General features: G+C 45.4%; 1 protein-coding gene across 4 annotated transcripts in view; it reads left to right on the top strand.

Annotated features, from left to right (window-relative positions):
* CALCOCO2 (calcium binding and coiled-coil domain 2) overlaps nucleotides 1–19,332 on the top strand; it is a 428,938-nt gene extending 409,606 nt beyond the window's left edge. For all 4 annotated transcript variants that reach the window (XM_086924246.1, XM_086924247.1, XM_086924245.1 and 1 more), the window contains exon 14: nucleotides 13,992–19,332. In XM_086924246.1, coding sequence (XP_086780372.1) covers nucleotides 13,992–14,174 — 183 coding nt within the window. In that variant the 3' untranslated portion in view covers nucleotides 14,175–19,332. The remainder of the gene's footprint in view (nucleotides 1–13,991) is intronic.
* The last annotated feature ends 482 nt before the right edge of the window (nucleotides 19,333–19,814 follow it).

Below are 19,814 nucleotides of genomic sequence, written 5' to 3'. Positions count from 1 at the left end.
CTGGATGTTTCCATCCAAAATATTATTTGCTACCTTCTACACCTACAAAGGTCCAATTTGGCTTATTCTTCCATACGCCTGCATCTAGCAGCAACTGCAGCCTATTTACAGAATAGGCAACATCTATCTCTCGAGTACCTGCAATCAAAGCATTTATGGAAGGATTAAATCGAATAATCCCACCTAGGTTACCACCTGCTCCAGTATGGAACCGAAACGTGGTCCTTATAAGACTTATGGGACCCCCTTTCGAGCCTTTACACAAGTGTGAATTGCAATTTCTAACATGGAAAACTGCTTTCCTTGTTGCCATCACCTCTCTCAGAAGAGTTATTGAAATACAATCGTTCACAATACAAGAACCATTTTTTCAGATACATCCTAACAAAGTGGTTCTTAGGCCCAATCCTAAATTCCTGCCAAAAGTTATTACTCCTTTTCACCTTAACCAATCAGTAGAGCTACCAGTGTTTTTCCAAAAACCGGACTCTGTTGCAGAAAGGGCTTTACACACCTTAGATGTTAGAAGAGCTCTGTTCTACTACACAGACAGGACTAAATCCTTCAGAAAGACAAAACAACTATTTGTATCTTTCTCTCCCCCACACAAGGGCAATCCCATCTCTAAAGGAGGAATTGCCAGATGGATTGTAAAGTGTATACAAATATGCTATCAAAAAGCTAAACGTACACTAACGGTTCCTCCTAGAGCGCACTCCACTCGCAAACTAGGAGCCTCTGTGGCTTTCTTAGGAAATATACAACTAGAGGACATATGCAAGGCAGCAACATGGTCTACAATGCACACCTTCACTAAACACTATTGTGTTGATGTGCAAGCCAAGCAGCAAGCTGCAGTAGGCCAAGCAGCAAGCTGCAGTAGGCCAAGCTGTCCTTAGAACACTATTTCAGTATGCTGCAATGGATACAAGCGACCACCGCTAGGGGAGACACTGCTGCACAATCGATGCTAAGTGTACGATCTGCAGCTCATATGCATCGAACGTAAAATGCTACTTACCAGTATGCATCTGTTCTTGGCATGTTGAGCTGCAGAGTCGTACACGCCCTCCCGCCTCCCCGGGACTTGTATCCGTTCCAGTACTCATCTTACTTAGATGCACAAGCATGGACATCCTTTCTCATTACTTCTACTAACTCCATCATTTCCCATCATGGCGAAAAACAATCTGAGGATGGAGTCGATGACCATGCGCAGTATTGTCCAAGGGAGGAGTCACCTATCTTGTGACTATAAAGACTTCTTCCAAGAAGACAACAACCTGCAATCATCCGAGCCCAACACCGGGTGGCGATCTATTGCTAAGTGTACGACTCTGCAGCTCTACATGCCAAGAACAGATGCATACTGGTAAGTAGCATTTTCCTTCTCCCTTCCACCTCGATCAATATGTGCAACTGCCTGTTTCCTTCTCTCAGCCACAAGCAGTTGCAGAAAGAGCTCTTCATACCCTAGATGTCAAAAGAGCATTGCTATACCACATTGAGAGAACACAACCCTTTCGTAAGAACAAAAAACTTTTTGTGTCTTTTTCACCACCACACAAGGGCAACCCTATATCAAAATCTGGGTTAGCTAGATGGATTGTCAAATGTATACAAATTTGCTACCATAAAGCTAAACGTACGTTATCTGTTCATCCTAAAGCCCACTCCAGAAGGAAAATAGGGGCTTCAATGGCATTTTTAGGGAACATTCCCTTAGATGACATCTGCAAAGCAGCTACATGGTCTACACCGCACATATTCACAAAACACTATTGTGTAGATGCGCAAACTAAACAACAAGCTACTATGGACCAGGCTGTATTCAAAACACTATTTCAAACTACTGCAACAGATACGGGTGGTCGCCTCTAAATTGGGTACTGCTATACACTCTATGCACAGTGTGTAATCTGCAGCTCGTATGCCTCAAACGGAAAATGCTACTTACCAGTATGCATCTGTTCTTGGCATGTAGAGCTGCAGAGTTACACACGCCTCCCCGGCTGCCTTTATCTGTTCCAGTATTATCTTAATTAGATACAGCTTACATGGACATCCTTTTCTTGCAACGCTCCATCATTTCCCTAATGGCGAAAAACAATCTGAGAATGGAGCCGATGCCCATGCGCAATGTGATCCAAAGGAGGAGTCACCTATCTCCTGAATTCCAAAGAACGTTTCAGGACAAAAATAAGTGCAAACATCCGGGCCCAACACTAGGTGGCGATCTATGCACAGTGTGTAACTCTGCAGCTCTACATGCCAAGAACAGATGCATACTGGTAAGTAGCATTTTCCTTTTTAATTGCCCTCTTCTCCTTATGGGCCTTTGCCTGCGGCTTGAGCCCATGATTACGAGAAGGTAATTAACAGCTATTGTTGGTATGGTAGATTATGGTTTGGGTGTTTGGGCTTTATTATTTCTATGTAGCTACTTCTTTTTTTATCCATCTTTTACACCCTGTCATGTCCGCCGCAACCCAATCCTATACATAGGTCCTTGCAAAACCATTTTCCTTTCATATCCATTAGGCATTTTCAACAATCTTACATTCCACCAAGGTGTAGCAGCTTTGGCAGAACCCTATGCATTCTTCCCCTGTGAGTAGAGTAAGACTGCTGCCTTCTCTGTGTATAGCCACCAACTATACGTAATGTCATTGCATGTTACTGATTGAACTCAATGTGCAGAACCTACATTGTAGGGAAAAGAGTCTCTCTTCAGATAACGTGCATTCATTTCTTCTGATGGCGGATGAGGGGTGTTAGTGCACATGGGCATCGACTCCATTATTAGATTGATTTTTTCCGCCATCAGGTTCGGACGCGGATTGTGGCTGTCCGGTTCGACACCATTTCTCGGGTTCTCCTTGGTGCGCAATCCACTATCCTCGAAGGTATTGTTTCTCGAACATGTTTCCCATTCTCCGTGTATTGTTTTAAGTCAAAAACCTTTGATCGGAAGACTCGGTGATCGCTGTTGGGCCTACCTACGTCGGGCTCCATAGCAGTTGATGGAACGGACTCCATTTAAATTACGACCGGTGTGTCACGCTAAATTTCCACGCACCGACTTGCACAAAGTGTGCAACCCTTGTCTGTCTCCCGAACACGACGAGAAGGACTGCGATGTGTGCCTATCGTTTCGATCAAAGAAGACGCTGTGTGACCGTCTGGATCGACGTCATGAAATGCATCAGTAAAGCGGCTCCACGGTGGATCTTTTCAGAGTAGATTCCGATCAAGAAGAGTCCAACTCTCTGGAAGCTAATGCAGAAGTGGAGGAAGAGCACATCTCCGTGTCTGGAGCCAACTCCGATGTTGAAGACCAAATCATGCCAGGTCACCGTATCGTGAGCAGAGAGACAGCCTTCCCCTACCACTTACTCCACAAAAACGTTTCAGTCCCTTCTCTGCCCTCTGGCCAAGGTCGAACCGACAAAATATTTTGAGCACCCCACCTTCGGGCCTAGCGCCGAAACACAGAGATAAGCCTTCAGACTTGAGTTAGCCCCGTACCGGCACCGAACCGACAACTTTACCACCATCACCAGACCCATAGGATGAGGGAAATGGGGACGATGATCAGGGTAGTCCATCAAACCCTGACCCAAGGGAAAATTATGATAATTACAACACTAATAATGATCCGGATCTATATACGTCTTAACCCTCTCCACCTGATGGTAACATAGGATACATTGAGCTGTTCATTTTCACAGGTGGAAAACTTTGATTATCTATTTGAAATCCTTAGTACCACTCAAAGAGACACTCATACCTTACCTATGTTAATGGGAATGCTTAAACATGCAGACAAGATTATTAAAGACCCTGTAAGGGCAAGAATGATCACACTTAGAGTGGATAAAAAGTACCATCCTGCACCTACTGACCCTGTCTACCTCAAAGGTCAAGTGCCTTTAGACTCTCTTGTAGTTTCCAATGCACGCAAGAGAGCTAACTCACAGACCACAGGTGAGACCCCGTCCTCCTGATAAGGAGTCCAAGTTAGTTGACGCTTCAGGGAAACGAGTGGCATCGCAGGCAACCAATCACTGGCGCATTGCTAATACTCGTGCCTTATTAGCTTGTTACGACCAGGCTCAATATGATGAGTTAGAGAAGCTCATGCAATTGTTATCTGATGAGCACACATCTAAGGCTAATGATCATATTCGGGAGGGTAAGCTCATCACCAATATGGCTATTAGATGTGCTTTAGACGCAGCAGACACAGTGGCCCGAGCAGTAAAAAAGAGTGTATTACTACCCAGATATGCTTGGTTAAGAGTTTCAGGTTTCAAACCTGAGGTGCAAGCCTCCATTCTTAACCAACCATTCGATAAAGAACACCTCTTTGGTCCAGCATTTGACACCTCCCTGGAAAAGATGAAAAAAGACACTGAGGTCGCTAAGTCCATGGAAGCTTTGCAATCCCCTTCAGGTAGAGGTTCCTTTTGTCGCTCCTATTATAGGGTAGGCTCCCTTGCCCTATAAGAGTATATCAACAGAAAATCCAACCTCCTCCTACAAGGGCAACAGTCACTCGCCCTCCTCAAGAGGTTTTTTCAGAGGTGGATTTAGAGGAAACCACCAAAAAGGAAGAGGTAGAGGCAACTCAACACGCACTTCCCCCGCAAATACCAAACAGTGACATATTAGCACTACCCCAGACCATTCCACTCCTGTTGGGGGACGTCTTACTCAATTTCTCCCAGTCTGCAATACCATCACATCAGACATATGGGTATTACAAAGGATCCAAACTGGTTATTGACTGGAGCTTACCAACAACCCTCCAAACATTCCACCAAGAGCACGCAAACTGTCTCAAGAACACCTTCACCTGTTAAAACAAGAAGGTCAATCTCTTCTGGAGAAAGGAGCAATAGAGCCAGTCCCATTAAAATATCAAGGGAAAGGAATATATTCCCTTTACTTCTTGATTCCCCAAAAGGACAAATCACTCAGGCCTATTTTGGACCTCAGAGACTTAAACCTCTACATTCATTCCAACCTCTTCCATATGTTCACTCTACAACAAGTACTGCCACAACAGGGCGAATGTATGTCCACTCTGGACTTAACCCCTTCGACGCTAATGACAAAGCCAGCTCGTCATGGGCGTTACCTGCGCTGCGCGGATGACGAGCTGGCTTTGTCACGTTACGCGGGATTTTTTAAATTCCGCGCACAGCGGGAAAAGCCGCCGCAGCGATGCGGTTAAAGGACGCATAATTCCACATCCCCATCCAACCGGCTGATCGCAAATATCTAAGGTTTGTAGTAGCGGATCCTCACTACCAGTTCAAGGTGCTTCCGAGTCACCACTGCTGCCAAAGTTTTTACCAAATGTCTTGCAGTAGTCACAGCTCTTCTCAGGAGACAAAAACACATGTCTTCCGGTATCTGGACGACTGGCTCATCAAAGCCAACTCACTATAAAAATGTCTCCAGCACACACAGACTACGCTACAACTGTTACATAGTCTGGGCTTCATAGTCAATCTGGCGAAATCACATCTGCAGCCCTCCATGTCTCAGACATACTTGGGAGCCAATGTAGATACCCAAAAAACTATCATTTCCAACTGCAACCAGAATACACAATATTCAAAGCCTAGTCTCCCAATTCCAAGCCAACCAATCGCTTCCTGCAAGAGTGTTCATGCAGTTGCTAGGAATGATGGTGTCTTACATCACAATAGTCCCACTTGCAAGACTTCAAATGTGTTTCCTTCAAGAATGTTTAGCTCCTCAGTGGAATCAGTCCCTGGGTCAATTGAAAGATCTTTTGTTGGTGGACTGCCGCACACATCGCTCTCTGCAGTGGTGGAATCCACAAAACTTGTCCAAAGGGCGGCTATTCATCAACCCGATTTCACAGACTATTCTAACAGCAGACGCATCGCTAACAGGTTGGGGAGCACATCTCCAGACTCTAACTGTTCAAGGACTGTGGAGTCTGGAAAAGAAGCAGCTGCATATCAATCACCTAGAATTGCTTGCAATTTTCCTAGCACTGAAAGCTGTCCAGACCCACCTCGAAAGCAAAGCTGTCTTGATTCGTACAGATAACATGACAGCAATGTACTATGTACAAAAACGGGGGGGGACACTCTTTCCAACTGTCACATCTTGCACAGACGATTTGGAGTTGGGCCATTCCTCAAAAGATCTATCTCATGGCAGAACACCTACCAGGAGAAAGTAAACAAATAGCAGACCTGCTCAGCAGGCAAAAGCAACAGATCCACGAATGGGAACTTCATCCTCAAGTTCTCCTTCCGTTTTTCCAGATATGTGGGTTTCCGGAAATAGATCAGTTTGCGACTCACCTCAATGCAAAATGCCCAAGCTTCGCCTGCAGGTATCCACATCCACAATCCAAAAGCAATGCCCTATTAATGAACTGGTCAGGGAGGTTTCCTTACGCTTTTCCGCCTCTATCACTCCTTCCGTTAGTGGTTCAGAGGCTCAGACAAGCATCCCTGACTCTTATCGTGGTTGCTCCTACTTGGGCTCGGCAGACATGATTCACAACCCTGCTAGAACTGTCGGTAGTTCCACATCAAAAGTTACACCTCGCGCCCAGTCTCCTCACTCAGAACCATGGAGACATACGGCATCCAAATTCAAAGCAGCTCAATCTTACAATCTGGCTCCTGAAGTCATAGAGTTTGGTTATCTAAACCTCCAACCAGACTGTATAAATATCATTAAAGAGGCTAGAAGACCTACCACTAGGGCTTTCTATGCAGCCAAATGGAAGCATTTTGTAATATACTGCAATAACAACCACATTAACCCACTTGATGCTTCAGTACAAAACATCATATGTTACTTACTCCGTTTACAACTCTCAAATTTGACATACACATCTATAAGGTTACATCTAGCTGCCATTGCTGCATATCTGCAGAACAGGCAGCATCTTTGTCTTTTCAGAATCCTCATGATTAAAGCATTCATGGAAGGACTAAAAAGAGTGATTCCACCAAAACTCCCACCAGCACCGACGTGAAATCTGAATATTGTCCTTACCAGGTTAGTGGGTCCACCATTTGAACCTTTGCACAAATGTGAGCTGCAATTTCTCACATGGAAAGTTGCTTTCCTAGTAGCCATTACATCACTGAGGAGAGTTGGTGAGCTTCAGGCATTTTCAATAGAAAAACATTTTTTTCACTTATACATTGACAAAGTGGTTCTTCGTACCAACCCAAAATTTCTACTGAAAGTAGTTTCTGCCTTTCATTTAATCCATTCTGTAGATTTACCCATATTCTTCCTACAACCAGATTTGGTGGCAGAAAGAGCTCTTCACACATTTGATGTTAAAAGAGCATTACATTACTAATTTCTAATTTAAAATGCTTGTAAAGCGCAGCATACACCTTGCGGTTTCTTGGCGCTGAAGGTTCAGTGGCTGAGGGGAAGGAAGACCGGGGAGAAAATTTAGGCGGGGAAAGCCTGGCTAAATAGGAAAGTTTTCAAGTCTCCACGGAAAGAAAGGTACTGAGTTGCGGAGCGGAGGTTATCAGGGAGAGAGTTCCAAAAGGAAGGGGCCAGAGTAGAGAAATTGGATCCACCCCATTTTTTGCGCGAGAAACGGGGGATCAGGAGAAGGGACTTGGAGGAGGACCGGAGATTTCTTGCGGGGACGTAGGGTTTGATAAGTGAAGTGATGAAAGCAGGGGCAGTGCCCTGACGGGCCTGGAAAACCATGCACCCGATTTTGAAGAGGGAACGTTGTTTCACGGGGAGCCAGTGGAGTTTCTTTAGGAGGGGGGTGGAGTGGTGATAACGTGGGAGGCCAAATATCAGTCTGGCCGCCTGGTTCTGGATGGCTTGGAGTCTACGCAAACTATAGGCAGGGATGCCATGGAAAAGAGCGTTGGCGTAGTCCAAACGCGAGATTACCAGGGCGGCCATGATGGTCTTGAGGGCCTGAGGGGTGAAGAAACGGGAGACAGAGCGGATAGTTCGAAGAGTGAGGAAACAGGAGGAGACCACGGAGCTGATGTGAGAGTGAAGAGTGAGCTGATTGTTCATTTTTACACCCAGTGTTTTGACAGTGGTGGAGGGGGAGGGTGCAGGGCCAAGAGAGGGGGGCCAGAAAAGAGAGTTCCAGGGACTGGACGAACCACCAGTGAGAACCAGCTCAGTTTTATCAGGGTTCAGTTTAAGGTGGTTGTGATTCATCCAGTCCCTGATGAATGTCATAGTAGACTGGAAATTGGAGACCGAGAGAGAAGAGGGGGACAGATCAAAGATGAGCTGGAGGTCATCCGCGTAGTTAAAGACGGTGACCTCCAACTGCTGGAGAGCAAAGATGAGAGGAAAGATATAAAGGTTGAAGAGAAGAGGGGAGAGAGAGGAACCCTGGGGAACACCACAAGTGACAGGGAGGGGAGTGGAGGTGAAGTCGCCTAGACGGACCGCCTGGGTGCGGTCCCTCAGAAAGGAGGAGAGCCAGACAAGGGCTGATCCCCCGATGCCAGCCGCCTTGACACGGGTGAGTAGGATGGTATGGTCCACCGTGTCAAAGGCGGCGGAAAGATCGAGGAGGACCAGTGCCTGGTGGTTGTTGTCATCCATGCCCTTTCTGAGGTTGTCTAGGACGGCGACTACGACCGATTCTGTTGAGTGCCTGGGGCGGAATCCTGCCTGACGAGAAGCCAGCCCCCCATTCGCCTCAATGTGGGTGCTCAGAGCCGCGGTAACATGGCGTTCCATCACCTTGCCCAGAAAGGGCAGCAGGGAGATGGGGCGAAAGTTGGACGAGATAGAAGGGTCCGAGCCGGGTTTCTTCAGCAGGGGTACTATGGTGGCTGCTTTTAGTACCGGGGGCACCACACCCTGTGCCAAGGCGCTGTTGAGGAAGGCAATCGGGGGATCAGGGCAGCTAGAATAGATTTGCTGTAGGATGCGAGCAGGGCAGACATCCGCCGGTGACCCAGATTTAACTTTGGGAAGAATCGACAGAAAGGATTCCTGAGTGAGGGGAGGGATGACAGTGAGATGATTTTGAACTGGGGGGGGGGAGGGATCGACGAAGGTAGGCGAGGGTAGAGGGATATTGGCCTTGATATTGGTGATCTTATCCACGAAGTAGTTGTTTAATTGGTCGCAGAGAAGCTGGGAAGGAGGGATTTGGGGCGAGGCTCGATCTGAGAACGCCAGGTCGTTTACGATGTCAAAAATAGCCCTGGGTTTGTTGGCGGCCGACATTATTCTCATAGAGAAGTAGTCGGTCTTAGCAGCTAGAATTGCTGATTTGTAATCAGCCAACAGTGTCAGAAAGTGGGTTTTTAATAACGGGCAGTAGTTCTTCCTCCACTGCCTCTCCGCCCTCCGAACGCTCAGCTTAAGTTCTTTTAGATGGTCGTTAAACCATCGGTTAGAGTCCTTAAGCCGGCGGATGGAGATGCGTCGTAAGGGGGCCTCTGAGTCACAGGCTCCAGCCAGCCAGGTGTTAATGGCCTTGGCCTGTGAGGCCGATGATAAGCCAGAGAGGGGGGGGATGGAATTGTGAAGCAGGGAGGTCAGGGAGGGGAGATCCAACCTGTTCCAGTTCCGCGCCCAGGTGTTTTTGGCAAGCGGGGTTTTGGGGGATGAGTTGTGGGGGATGGTGAAAGAGATGAGGGCATGATCGGACCAAGGGCAAGGGGAGACCGCCACCGAAGCCAGAGGGAGGTTAAGAGCCCAGACCTGATCAAGTGTGTGCCCGTGAGAATGAGTGGGGACAGAAATGTGTGGGACAAAGTTGAGGGAAGACAGAGATTCGGTAAATTCTTTTGAGGCGGAGCACTCGTGTGGGTCTGAGGGCCAGTAATTAAAATCCCCCAGCACCAAAACCGAGGCAAAGTTGACCGCCAGATTTGCCAGCAGGTCTTGGAAGGCAGGTAGAAATGAAGGCGAGGGCTGAGGGGGGCGGTACATGAGGAGACAAGTGATGGGAGGGGCGGTCTGGAGGGAACGGGCCACCAGGAAGTCGACAGGGGCCATAGGGGGAGAGGGAAGTAACTGGAAGTGCAGGTCTGACCTAGTAATTAGTGCGACCCCACCGCCCGCCCTGCCGGCCGGTCGATCGGCACGTAGGGCCACGTAAGACGGTGGAAGGGTGGCCAGGAGAGCGGGAAGGGAGGTATCGCAATACCAGGTCTCGGTCAAGAGCAGTAGGTCAGGTTTCTCGGTATCGAGTAGGACGAAGAGCTCGTGGTGATGCTTGACCGCCGACCTGGTATTGAGTAGAATAACGGACAGAGCTGGGGTGGAGGGGGGTGGGTCAGGGCAGGGGAGGCAGGGTGGGAGGGGAGATTGCGGCGGGGAGTGCGGCAGTGCAGGGAGGGTGGGGGCAAGGCCCAATGAATCGACGAGTCTACGGACAGGGTCCGGAAGTGGCCAGGTGCCTTGGAGGGCGATAAGGTCTTTGGAGGAATATGATATAATTTGGGCATAGCGTCGTGCCCCTTGCCCCGTTCGGCCGCGGACGGGCGCAGACGGGCTTGACTTATGCGCGACTTCGGCGCGAAGTCGGCGCTCCCGCTGCGCTCGTCCGCTGCGCGTTCTATATTGACACATAGATAAAGGCGGCCGTAAGGGCGGGAAGGGGGCGTGGCCTGGAGGTGGGCGTGGCCAGCCGTTGGGAGGGCGTCACGTGAGCGATGGATCCGCTGCACGGAGCCCTCGATGTGCAAGTCAGCAAATAGCAGCAGGTAAGGTATAAAAACACAAGTTGCACACTTTAAAATGCAGCGTCTCCCGGCTTCCGCCTCAGGAGCATAGAACCAAATGAGCGCTCGCTAGCTGGCGCTTAAGAAGGGCGGGAAGGGGGCGTGGCCTGGAGGTGGGCGTGGCCAGCCGTTGGGAGGGCGTCACGTGAGCGATGGATCCGCTGCACGGAGCCCTCGATGTGCAAGTCAGCAAATAGCAGCAGGTAAGGTATAAAAACACAAGTTGCACACTTTAAAATGCAGCGTCTCCCGGCTTCCGCCTCAGGAGCATAGAACCAAATGAGCGCTCGCTAGCTGGCGCTTAAGAAGGGCGGGAAGGGGGCGTGGCCTGGAGGTGGGCGTGGCCAGCCGTTGGGAGGGCGTCACGTGAGCGATGGATCCGCTGCACGGAGCCCTCGATGTGCAAGTCAGCAAATAGCAGCAGGTAAGGTATAAAAACACAAGTTGCACACTTTAAAATGCAGCGTCTCCCGGCTTCCGCCTCAGGAGCATAGAACCAAATGAGCGCTCGCTAGCTGGCGCTTAAGAAGGGCGGGAAGGGGGCGTGGCCTGGAGGTGGGCGTGGCCAGCCGTTGGGAGGGCGTCACGTGAGCGATGGATCCGCTGCACGGAGCCCTCGATGTGCAAGTCAGCAAATAGCAGCAGGTATGGTATAAAAACACAAGTTACACACTTTAAAATGCAGCGTCTCCCGGCTTCCGCCTCAGGAGCATAGAACCAAATGAGCGCTCGCTAGCTGGCGCTTAAGAAGGGCGGGAAGGAGGCGTGGCCTGGAGGTGGGCGTGGCCAGCCGTTGGGAGGGCGTCACGTGAGCGATGGATCCGCTGCACGGAGCCCTCGATGTGCAAGTCAGCAAATAGCAGCAGGTAAGGTATAAAAACACAAGTTACACACTTTAAAATGCAGCGTCTCCCGGCTTCCGCCTCAGGAGCATAGAACCAAATGAGCGCTCGCTAGCTGGCGCTTAAGAAGGGCGGGAAGGGGGCGTGGCCTGGAGGTGGGCGTGGCCAGCCGTTGGGAGGGCGTCACGTGAGCGATGGATCCGCTGCACGGAGCCCTCGATGTGCAAGTCAGCAAATAGCAGCAGGTAAGGTATAAAAACACAAGTTGCACACTTTAAAATGCAGCGTCTCCCGGCTTCCGCCTCAGGAGCATAGAACCAAATGAGCGCTCGCTAGCTGGCGCTTAAGAAGGGCGGGAAGGGGGCGTGGCCTGGAGGTGGGCGTGGCCAGCCGTTGGGAGGGCGTCACGTGAGCGATGGATCCGCTGCACGGAGCCCTCGATGTGCAAGTCAGCAAATAGTTTATTGAAAGGACAAAACTATTTTGTAAAACCAATCAACAAATAGCAGTGAAATTTCAAAGTCTGGCATTGCAAGATGGATAGTAAAATGTATCCGAATTTGTTATGCTAAAGCAAAAAGAACTTTACCTACACCCCCTAGAGCTCATTCCACACGCAGATTGGGGTCTACTATGGCTTTTTTTACAACATTCCCAGTGCAGATATCTGTAAAACTGCAACATGGTCTACTCCACACACATTTACTAAACACTACTGTATAGCTGTGCTAGCCAGACAACAGGCTAATGTAGGCTAAGCAGTACTCAAAACATTATTTCAGACAACTGCAACAGCTACAGGTTAACCACTGCTTTGGGAGCAACTGCTGTATAGACTATGCATAGCTGACATGCCTCAAACGGAAAATGTTACTTACCAGTCGACATCTGTTCTTGGCATGTAGAGCTGTAAATTCACATGCCCTCACCCGCCTCCCCAGGTACTGTACCTGTTGCATTACAATTTTTCAATTCTATACTTATTACATACATACGCATGGCTATCTCTTTATACACCACTAACTCCATTCTCACCCTATTCCGGCAAACAGTCTAACAATGCAGTTGATGCCCATGTGGACTATCACCGGAATGAGGAGTCACCGGCCTTGTGATTGGAAAGACTTTTTCAAAGTAAAACAAACTGCAAACATCCGGACCCAACATAAGATGGCGATCTATGCATAGCATGTGACTCTACAGCTCTACATGCCAAGAACAGATGTCTCCTGGTAAGTAACATTTTCCTTGCTGGAGGTGATAAACCAGCTCCACAATTCTTCAACATATTCATAGACACCATGCCCTAGATACAAGTTGGTTGGTCAAGGGGCTGAGTTTCCTATTTGAAAGTTATCCAGGTTTTGCTACACCAGTCAACTTTAAGATACCTGTAAAATTAGGTGCACGTGCTAATAGGGAGTGAATCGGTTGCAGTAGCATCTCTTACAGTTAATGCCATATCTCCCCAAACACTGCCTCTGGCAGGTCTATTAGAACCAAGGCATACCCCCATGTCTCAGGCCTCCCACCCTTATCACCCATGCTGGCACAACTTTGTGATTCATACCTGTGCTATAGAGGATCCTAGCAACATCAGTAAAACAAAGGTACATTGGGAGATGAAGTCCAGAAATAGGGTCTACTGCACTTATGGGTGGTGGATAATAGACGGGCGCATTTATAAAAGGGTGTAAAATTGTGCTACAGGATTTCGGGGTTTAAGGCACCCTTGAATGTAAAGCATGAGACCCTAGTGACCAGCACTGTGGAGTCTGCTGCTGCTTAACAAACCTCTTTCCTCAGGTATGCTCTAGGGTGAAATTGCTAGGAATATGAGTTTTTAAAAAGAAATTTAAAACAAAATGCTTATTAAAAAGGGCACTGTGTCAGTAGGAACCTTCTCTTTCTCCATGACACAAAGACCGTAGTCCCAAGGCCGGTCTATAGACAGTGGCAGCAACTTGCCTGGGAATTTCTGGGACCAGCGATTAGGTAAGAACCACACACTCCGGCAGCCTGATGTCCCAACCCTTTTGGCAGACATATGGCTGCATGGATTTGGTGAATTTCTTTGTATGTTACCTCTAGCAAATTCGAATAGTTAAGTACTTAATTCTCTTAATTCACTCTACTATGTGGGTGCATTTAAAACGTTGCTCAGCACAGCATCCTCTAAAGTGAAAATCTATGCTGGTATGTATCACAAGTAATTAATCATGCTATAAATGTATAATCAATTTGAAAACTAAGCTTGAAGCACCTGTTCCCCCTGTTTTACCCAGTCTCCAAATCTGCACATTTTCAAAGTTCGTAAAATAATCCATCAATTAGTCTGCTTCTTGTTCTTTTTCCCTGTGAAAGTAAACTAAAAAACGACTTTGTTTTTGTGTTTTAGGACACTGTGTCATGTCCATTATGTGACGAGAAGGTCTTGGAATACAGGTTGGCAGTGCACATGCACACAAAACACACCCTGAAGTGCCCAACTTGTCATGCATCGTACAGTGTGCTGGAGCGCCAGGTGTATGAAGACCATCTCTTCTGTCATACTGTAGAGGAAGTGGAGGATGGATATTAACTTAGATTATTTTGCACGCGAACAACCTGCATTTCATTTCCATCATCTGCCTCCATTTTGCTGGGATTCTGGCATTGTGGACATGTCAGTGGGTTCACTCTATGTACCTGGTCTTTTCTAGTGTCTCTATCAGCTTCCTGAGCCCATCTCCCTGCTGTCTTGTCACATACTCTTTTTCATCAGTATGCACCATCCCTATGCTTGACTGCAGGGTATCACACTACAGTTTAAGTGAGTAAAAAGGAATGTATTTCCGGTCCGAGAGAGCTCATTTGTTTCTAGGACCACTCACTATATCAAGGCATTAGAACCTGCTCCAGCCTCCTGAAAAAAATCTCAGTCCTGTTTGAGCATCTTGCATGCTGAAGTTGTTTCAATGTCAGTCCTATGTAATACAAATTAGTAAATAGATTCATTGCATTCGGTTCGTTGACGGATTGTTTTGGTCACCAAATTATTTAGCAGTAGATCTTTCAACCCAAATTGTGATTAACTGTTCTGTAATACAGATTTTTGAGTGCATGATGTACAATACTGTTTTTTTGGGGTGGAGGGAGATTATTGTATTTTAAACTGACCATTCAGTTAATGGCTTTTAGGTGCCTGGATTGTTCTCTAACATGTTCTGCAATGGATGGAGAAGTATGAGAGAATTTTAGAGAATAGTCTGGTAAAAGAAACACTGGCTGCCAGAGATTGTGATACGAAAAGCGCATGGTAGAAAACATTTGCATTATCCCAGATGCTGACTGCAGATCTCTGTAGATCCTGCCCATTGTTTTGGAAGCAGTAGTCTGCAGTTTATTATAGCCTCATATGGCAGGAACAAATGAAACTCAAACTCGAGACCCATCAACCCACAGCATCTCAGAACCATAAAAACCTTGAGTAAAGGGCATTGGCATTGTCAACTTGAAGCCAGGGGGTGTTTTAAGAATTAATAGTCTGTCCCTGCTCCTCCTGATGGGCATTGCTGAGTTAGGACAGTTGACTCACTGTCTTCCATGGGGCAAGATAATCCAGCCTAACCATGTGGAGTTTAATGCCCTGATTCAAAACATTTCAATATAAATTGTCCTTGGTAGTGTTTGGATCAAGGGATTAACTGACTTTTTGGGCAGAGTGAGGAAACTAAGCATTCCTTAACATAGAAGATTGTATTTACAGTGAATCACCCAAAACCACTCTGGTGAAGACTGGACCTCATAGGTAGGGCAACTGATATGTTATTACAGACACCTAATTATAGCTAACTGATTTCTCAGTTATATTTGCTTTCACACTGCAGTGAAAGCTACTGTGAAGACACATGAAAAACATATTGCAGAAAACACACTGAAACAAAACAATGTGACACTGAACTTAACCGTGAGGCAAGAGCTAGTAAAACTGCCAAGCAGCACAAGAGTCTCAAAAGTAATCAGAAGCACCTTTACAAAAAACTATTAGCAAGGTTAAAACAAAGAACAAAGGCCCTCAGGAAAGCTGCAACCAATCATATGCTGTTAAGAGTCAATGTGTGTGGGAAGCACGTTGGTGATTGGACACTTCGTAACCACAAGAGTTGTGAAGTTGTACTAAGCAGCACAAAGGGAATCAAGAAAAAATAACAATTTGTTTTGTTACTCAGACTTGGAATTGCTACCAATAACAGTCTGGAAAACTAAGGCATGCAGACCCCCTAGCTACATGGACATCTTGCATAGCAAGGCAATTGCCATGCCATAATGAGCACCAGCAAAGGAAACCACAGTGAGCAAAGATTTCAACTGGCAGAGAAAATGAGACCCAGGAATTTATAGATCCCTACTGCATCAGAATCCTTGGTTGGTGGATCCTGACGTTTTAGGTATTCATTCCTAACTCAACAGGTTGGACGGTAAAGAAGTGGCAATCTACACATCATTTAAACAATGCCAGATGGAGGGATGTAAGAGGTCTATGACACATGCCCAGAGAGCACTCCCAGCCTGACCTTTGCGGAGTTATTTTGGACCGGATTCCTGTGTGGTTCTTAGCCATGTGATCATACTTCCAAAATGAATTTCGTCAAACCATTAATGTTCCAAAAAGTATCATGTGAGGCTTTAAGAGTGCTTTAGCCTTTTTCCGACTGACCCCATCCTTTCAGATACTTGATAACCATTATAGACCCTGCTTTGCAGCTTCAGGTTTATGCAATGATCAGTATGGGCCAAGAACTCCTGGTACCGTTTGCAAATTAGGCATATTTACTTCTTACTTTTAAATGTTGAATTGTAAGTAGAAAGTAAGTCTAGTAGGAGTATGGATAAGCAGATAGACCTTTTTAAATGTTCAGCTTTAATTTGTGGACATTTTATCAGTGTATTCCATAGATGAAAACTCATGTTAATGTAAATGTGTTTTATACACCTCTAAATTTCTGTATAAAACAGGAACCAGAAATAACAGATACCTTTGACCAGATACCTGGTGCTACAGATCTACACTTATTATTAAGGAATAGGAAGAAAAACAGGGCAATATTCAGTACTTGCCATGGGTCTCGTATCCCTGTTGGGCCTTGCTGTGTTAGTTTCACAAATTTTTACTGACCTGCAAATACATCTTAAGGAAAATAGTTTTGTAATCCTGATGATTTCATAAATTATTCCTATGCTGAACAGGTACTTTGAGAGTAGAAAATCCAACAAAACCATGCACAGCACACCCGTTTGATGGACCATTTGTGGCCCGTTTCTTTTATTATTTTTGGCGGTTAGGATTGTGCATGGGCCCGAGGTGGTCAGCCCTGCTCAATTGCTAGTAAATGTTTTTTAACTTTATTTTTTCTCAAAAATGGAGCACCCACTTTAACATGAGTGTTCCTGGTATCTTAGCAGCTGTCCACACAGATGCCTCCTGTTTTCACACTGTGACCAAGGAGAGCAGCCCAGAACGGATAAACCTGGACGTTTTAGGCGAATGTGGAGGCTGAGGGAAGCTTGCTTGTTTTTTTGTTGTTCTTCTCTCCAAGCTGTACATGTTGCTAATGCTGGAAAAAAACAATATTGCAGTCTATACTGAGCCTGTTCTGTGTATGTTAGGTAAGCTTCTGCTTCCTGAGCTTTTACTTATTTTGTGTACCCATTCTCTCTTGTTGCTTCTACTGCACCCGGTATGTGTAAGTCTGTGAATCGTGCACGCCTGCTGCCTATGCAAAAAGTGCAGGCGGGTTACATTTTACAAACAATCCTTGTGGCTCAAAGTGCATAATGTACATGGTTTATAGCTATTCACAAAGGAGTTAGGCTGTACTAATTCTCAGGTTAAAAAAAGCTCTATCCTTTATTTGGTCTATTTAAGCATGGAATTAAAACTCTTCTATATCTCAAAAAATATGTGCAGAGGGTTTCCTGCTTGAGGTTAGTTGTGTTGTCACACTGTCATGCAGTAAGATCTGTCTTCCCAGGATGTGAAGCTGCCCCTTCAACTTCTACCTCACTAATTATGTTGGTTCATATATATCACAACTAAGCCGCATCCAAATGCCCACAACTATGCAACAGACATCATCTTTGGCTCGCTTCGGTCCAGTCACATCGCCATGCCACCTAAGTGTGGGTCCTGGTGCCCAAGTAATTAGAAATACAATGAAAAACTCTTACTGTCCCCAAAAATTACTGCACAGATGCACTACTAGTCACATATGAAGACGTCATCTTCTCCAGTTAAACTGAGACATGTTGTAGGCATCCCACAAATCATAATCACTCCACCCACTTTAGAACAGAAGGCTTGGAGAAAGTGGCTGCCATGTGCAAGTTTTCAACTCTTGAACTACTTCTTTAGTGTCCTAATACATGATTCGGCCTTCAGAAATTTGTGAAGAGGGCTCTAAAGACTCTCATGTACACTTTTCTCTTGGTTACTCCTGCTGCTTTTGTGTTGGAGGCAGTCGTAAAACCACACAAATACTGCACAAGAGCAAAAACCCATTCATGAATGAGGTGGCAAATTTGAAACTGATCTACAAAAATATAATATACAATTCAGAATATCTCTGTTTCTACAGGTAGAGGCTTTGTAACTCCAACGTAGATGAAACACACACACACACACACACACTGCAAACTATGGTATAGTACACAGGTACTTAGGGAATGTAAAACGGTTGAAAGGAATGTTTTGAAATTGAGTAGGGCACCACACTGTACTATAACACATAAAGTACTCTACTCTAAGACATAATTGGGATATTGTAGGCCACTTTGGAGTTCCTTGACCTTTTGCAGGAACTTAGCTTATTGCCTGCATTTTTTATAGGGTTACGGAACTCTGTGCTAATACGCATTATGCTTATTATGTATAGATAGAGGTTCTTTATACTATAGCTGCAAGCATCTGTGACAAATAATTATTCATGCCTTGTTTATTTCTGTAACAGTAGGTGAAGGTATTTAATAACAATTATGGATCTATATACTGGGGTGAAATTAAATAAGAACGATGTAGTTTAATTCTGTTTACGGAGGATATGATAAAAGAAGAAATATACACCTCTGTTGATTCTTTATAGGCATGGAATACAATTATAAAAACCATAAATGTTATATTTTGGGGTTGAGGTTTAAGACTCATGATATAAGCCATGTTTATTTCTGTTTACCTGATTAATGAGAAATGATATAAGCCTGTAAAACCGTTTAAAGTGTGAGCTTAAAAGCAACTGTATATCCTTACTTTATCTATGCACTGCGGTATGCTGAACAAATGTTAGCCTTTTCTCGATCTAACAATAACAGAGAAATGGCCACGTAAGCGAAATCACTTGTTCTTTCCTAAATGTAGATTCAGATGATAGGTTAGGTGTGTTTTTTTCTCTGTGGAAACCCTTTCCTTGTTTTCTGCAATTAAATCACAATGTATTTAACTGCAACTAAAAAGTCTTTAAATGCCTGGAAACTGTGCATCTATCTTGCATACTCATAATTAAGCCGTTTCAGAAAGTATGGTACACTGATTTTTAAATATTTTTCAGTTTATTAATGTAGAAAGGTAAAAAGGAACCTAAATTGCATTCAAAGCACCTTTTTGTCCGAATGACCAATGGTAACCTTTCATAAAAATTAGTCTTGGAAACCAATATCTTACTGTATTTTTCTAGCTAACAAAATTAAATATATTTATCCCTAAATGATGTGTAGGACTTCATTTATTTGTACATTTGTTGAATCTTAATTCATTTTGTCACAAACAAACACACATATTTGCCCTTTCTCCCCTACTCTTTTCCATCTTTGTCAACATCACAATTGACTTGCATGAAAATGTCATCTTGAAACCTTTTGATTTGTAAAAAGCATTGAATGGATTATACCAAGTTATATAATTTCGAGTTTTAATGGTAATAACATAAATTGACCATGAGAACCAGTTTCCTTTGCTGTTTCTCTGACTGATAGCTCTGCCACTACCCTTGGGCTTGGAAAACAATCTCTCTTTAATTATGTACTGGGATCACAAAAAGAAGTGCTGCTGTGCTGGATGTGGGGCAAAAACAGAAAATAAAATCAATTGCCTTCTATGTGACAACAAGTGAGTTATATCAACAATAGTGGTTTGCATACCAACTACATTGGCTTACGTATGAAACATATCGGATGTACATTTGCGCAT

This window comes from Lissotriton vulgaris, chromosome 5, assembly GCF_964263255.1.
Source record: "Lissotriton vulgaris chromosome 5, aLisVul1.2, whole genome shotgun sequence".
NCBI classification, from domain to species: domain Eukaryota; kingdom Metazoa; phylum Chordata; class Amphibia; order Caudata; family Salamandridae; genus Lissotriton; species Lissotriton vulgaris.
Note: the sequence above shows the minus strand (reverse complement) of the source record. Positions and strands in the feature narration are given on the sequence as shown.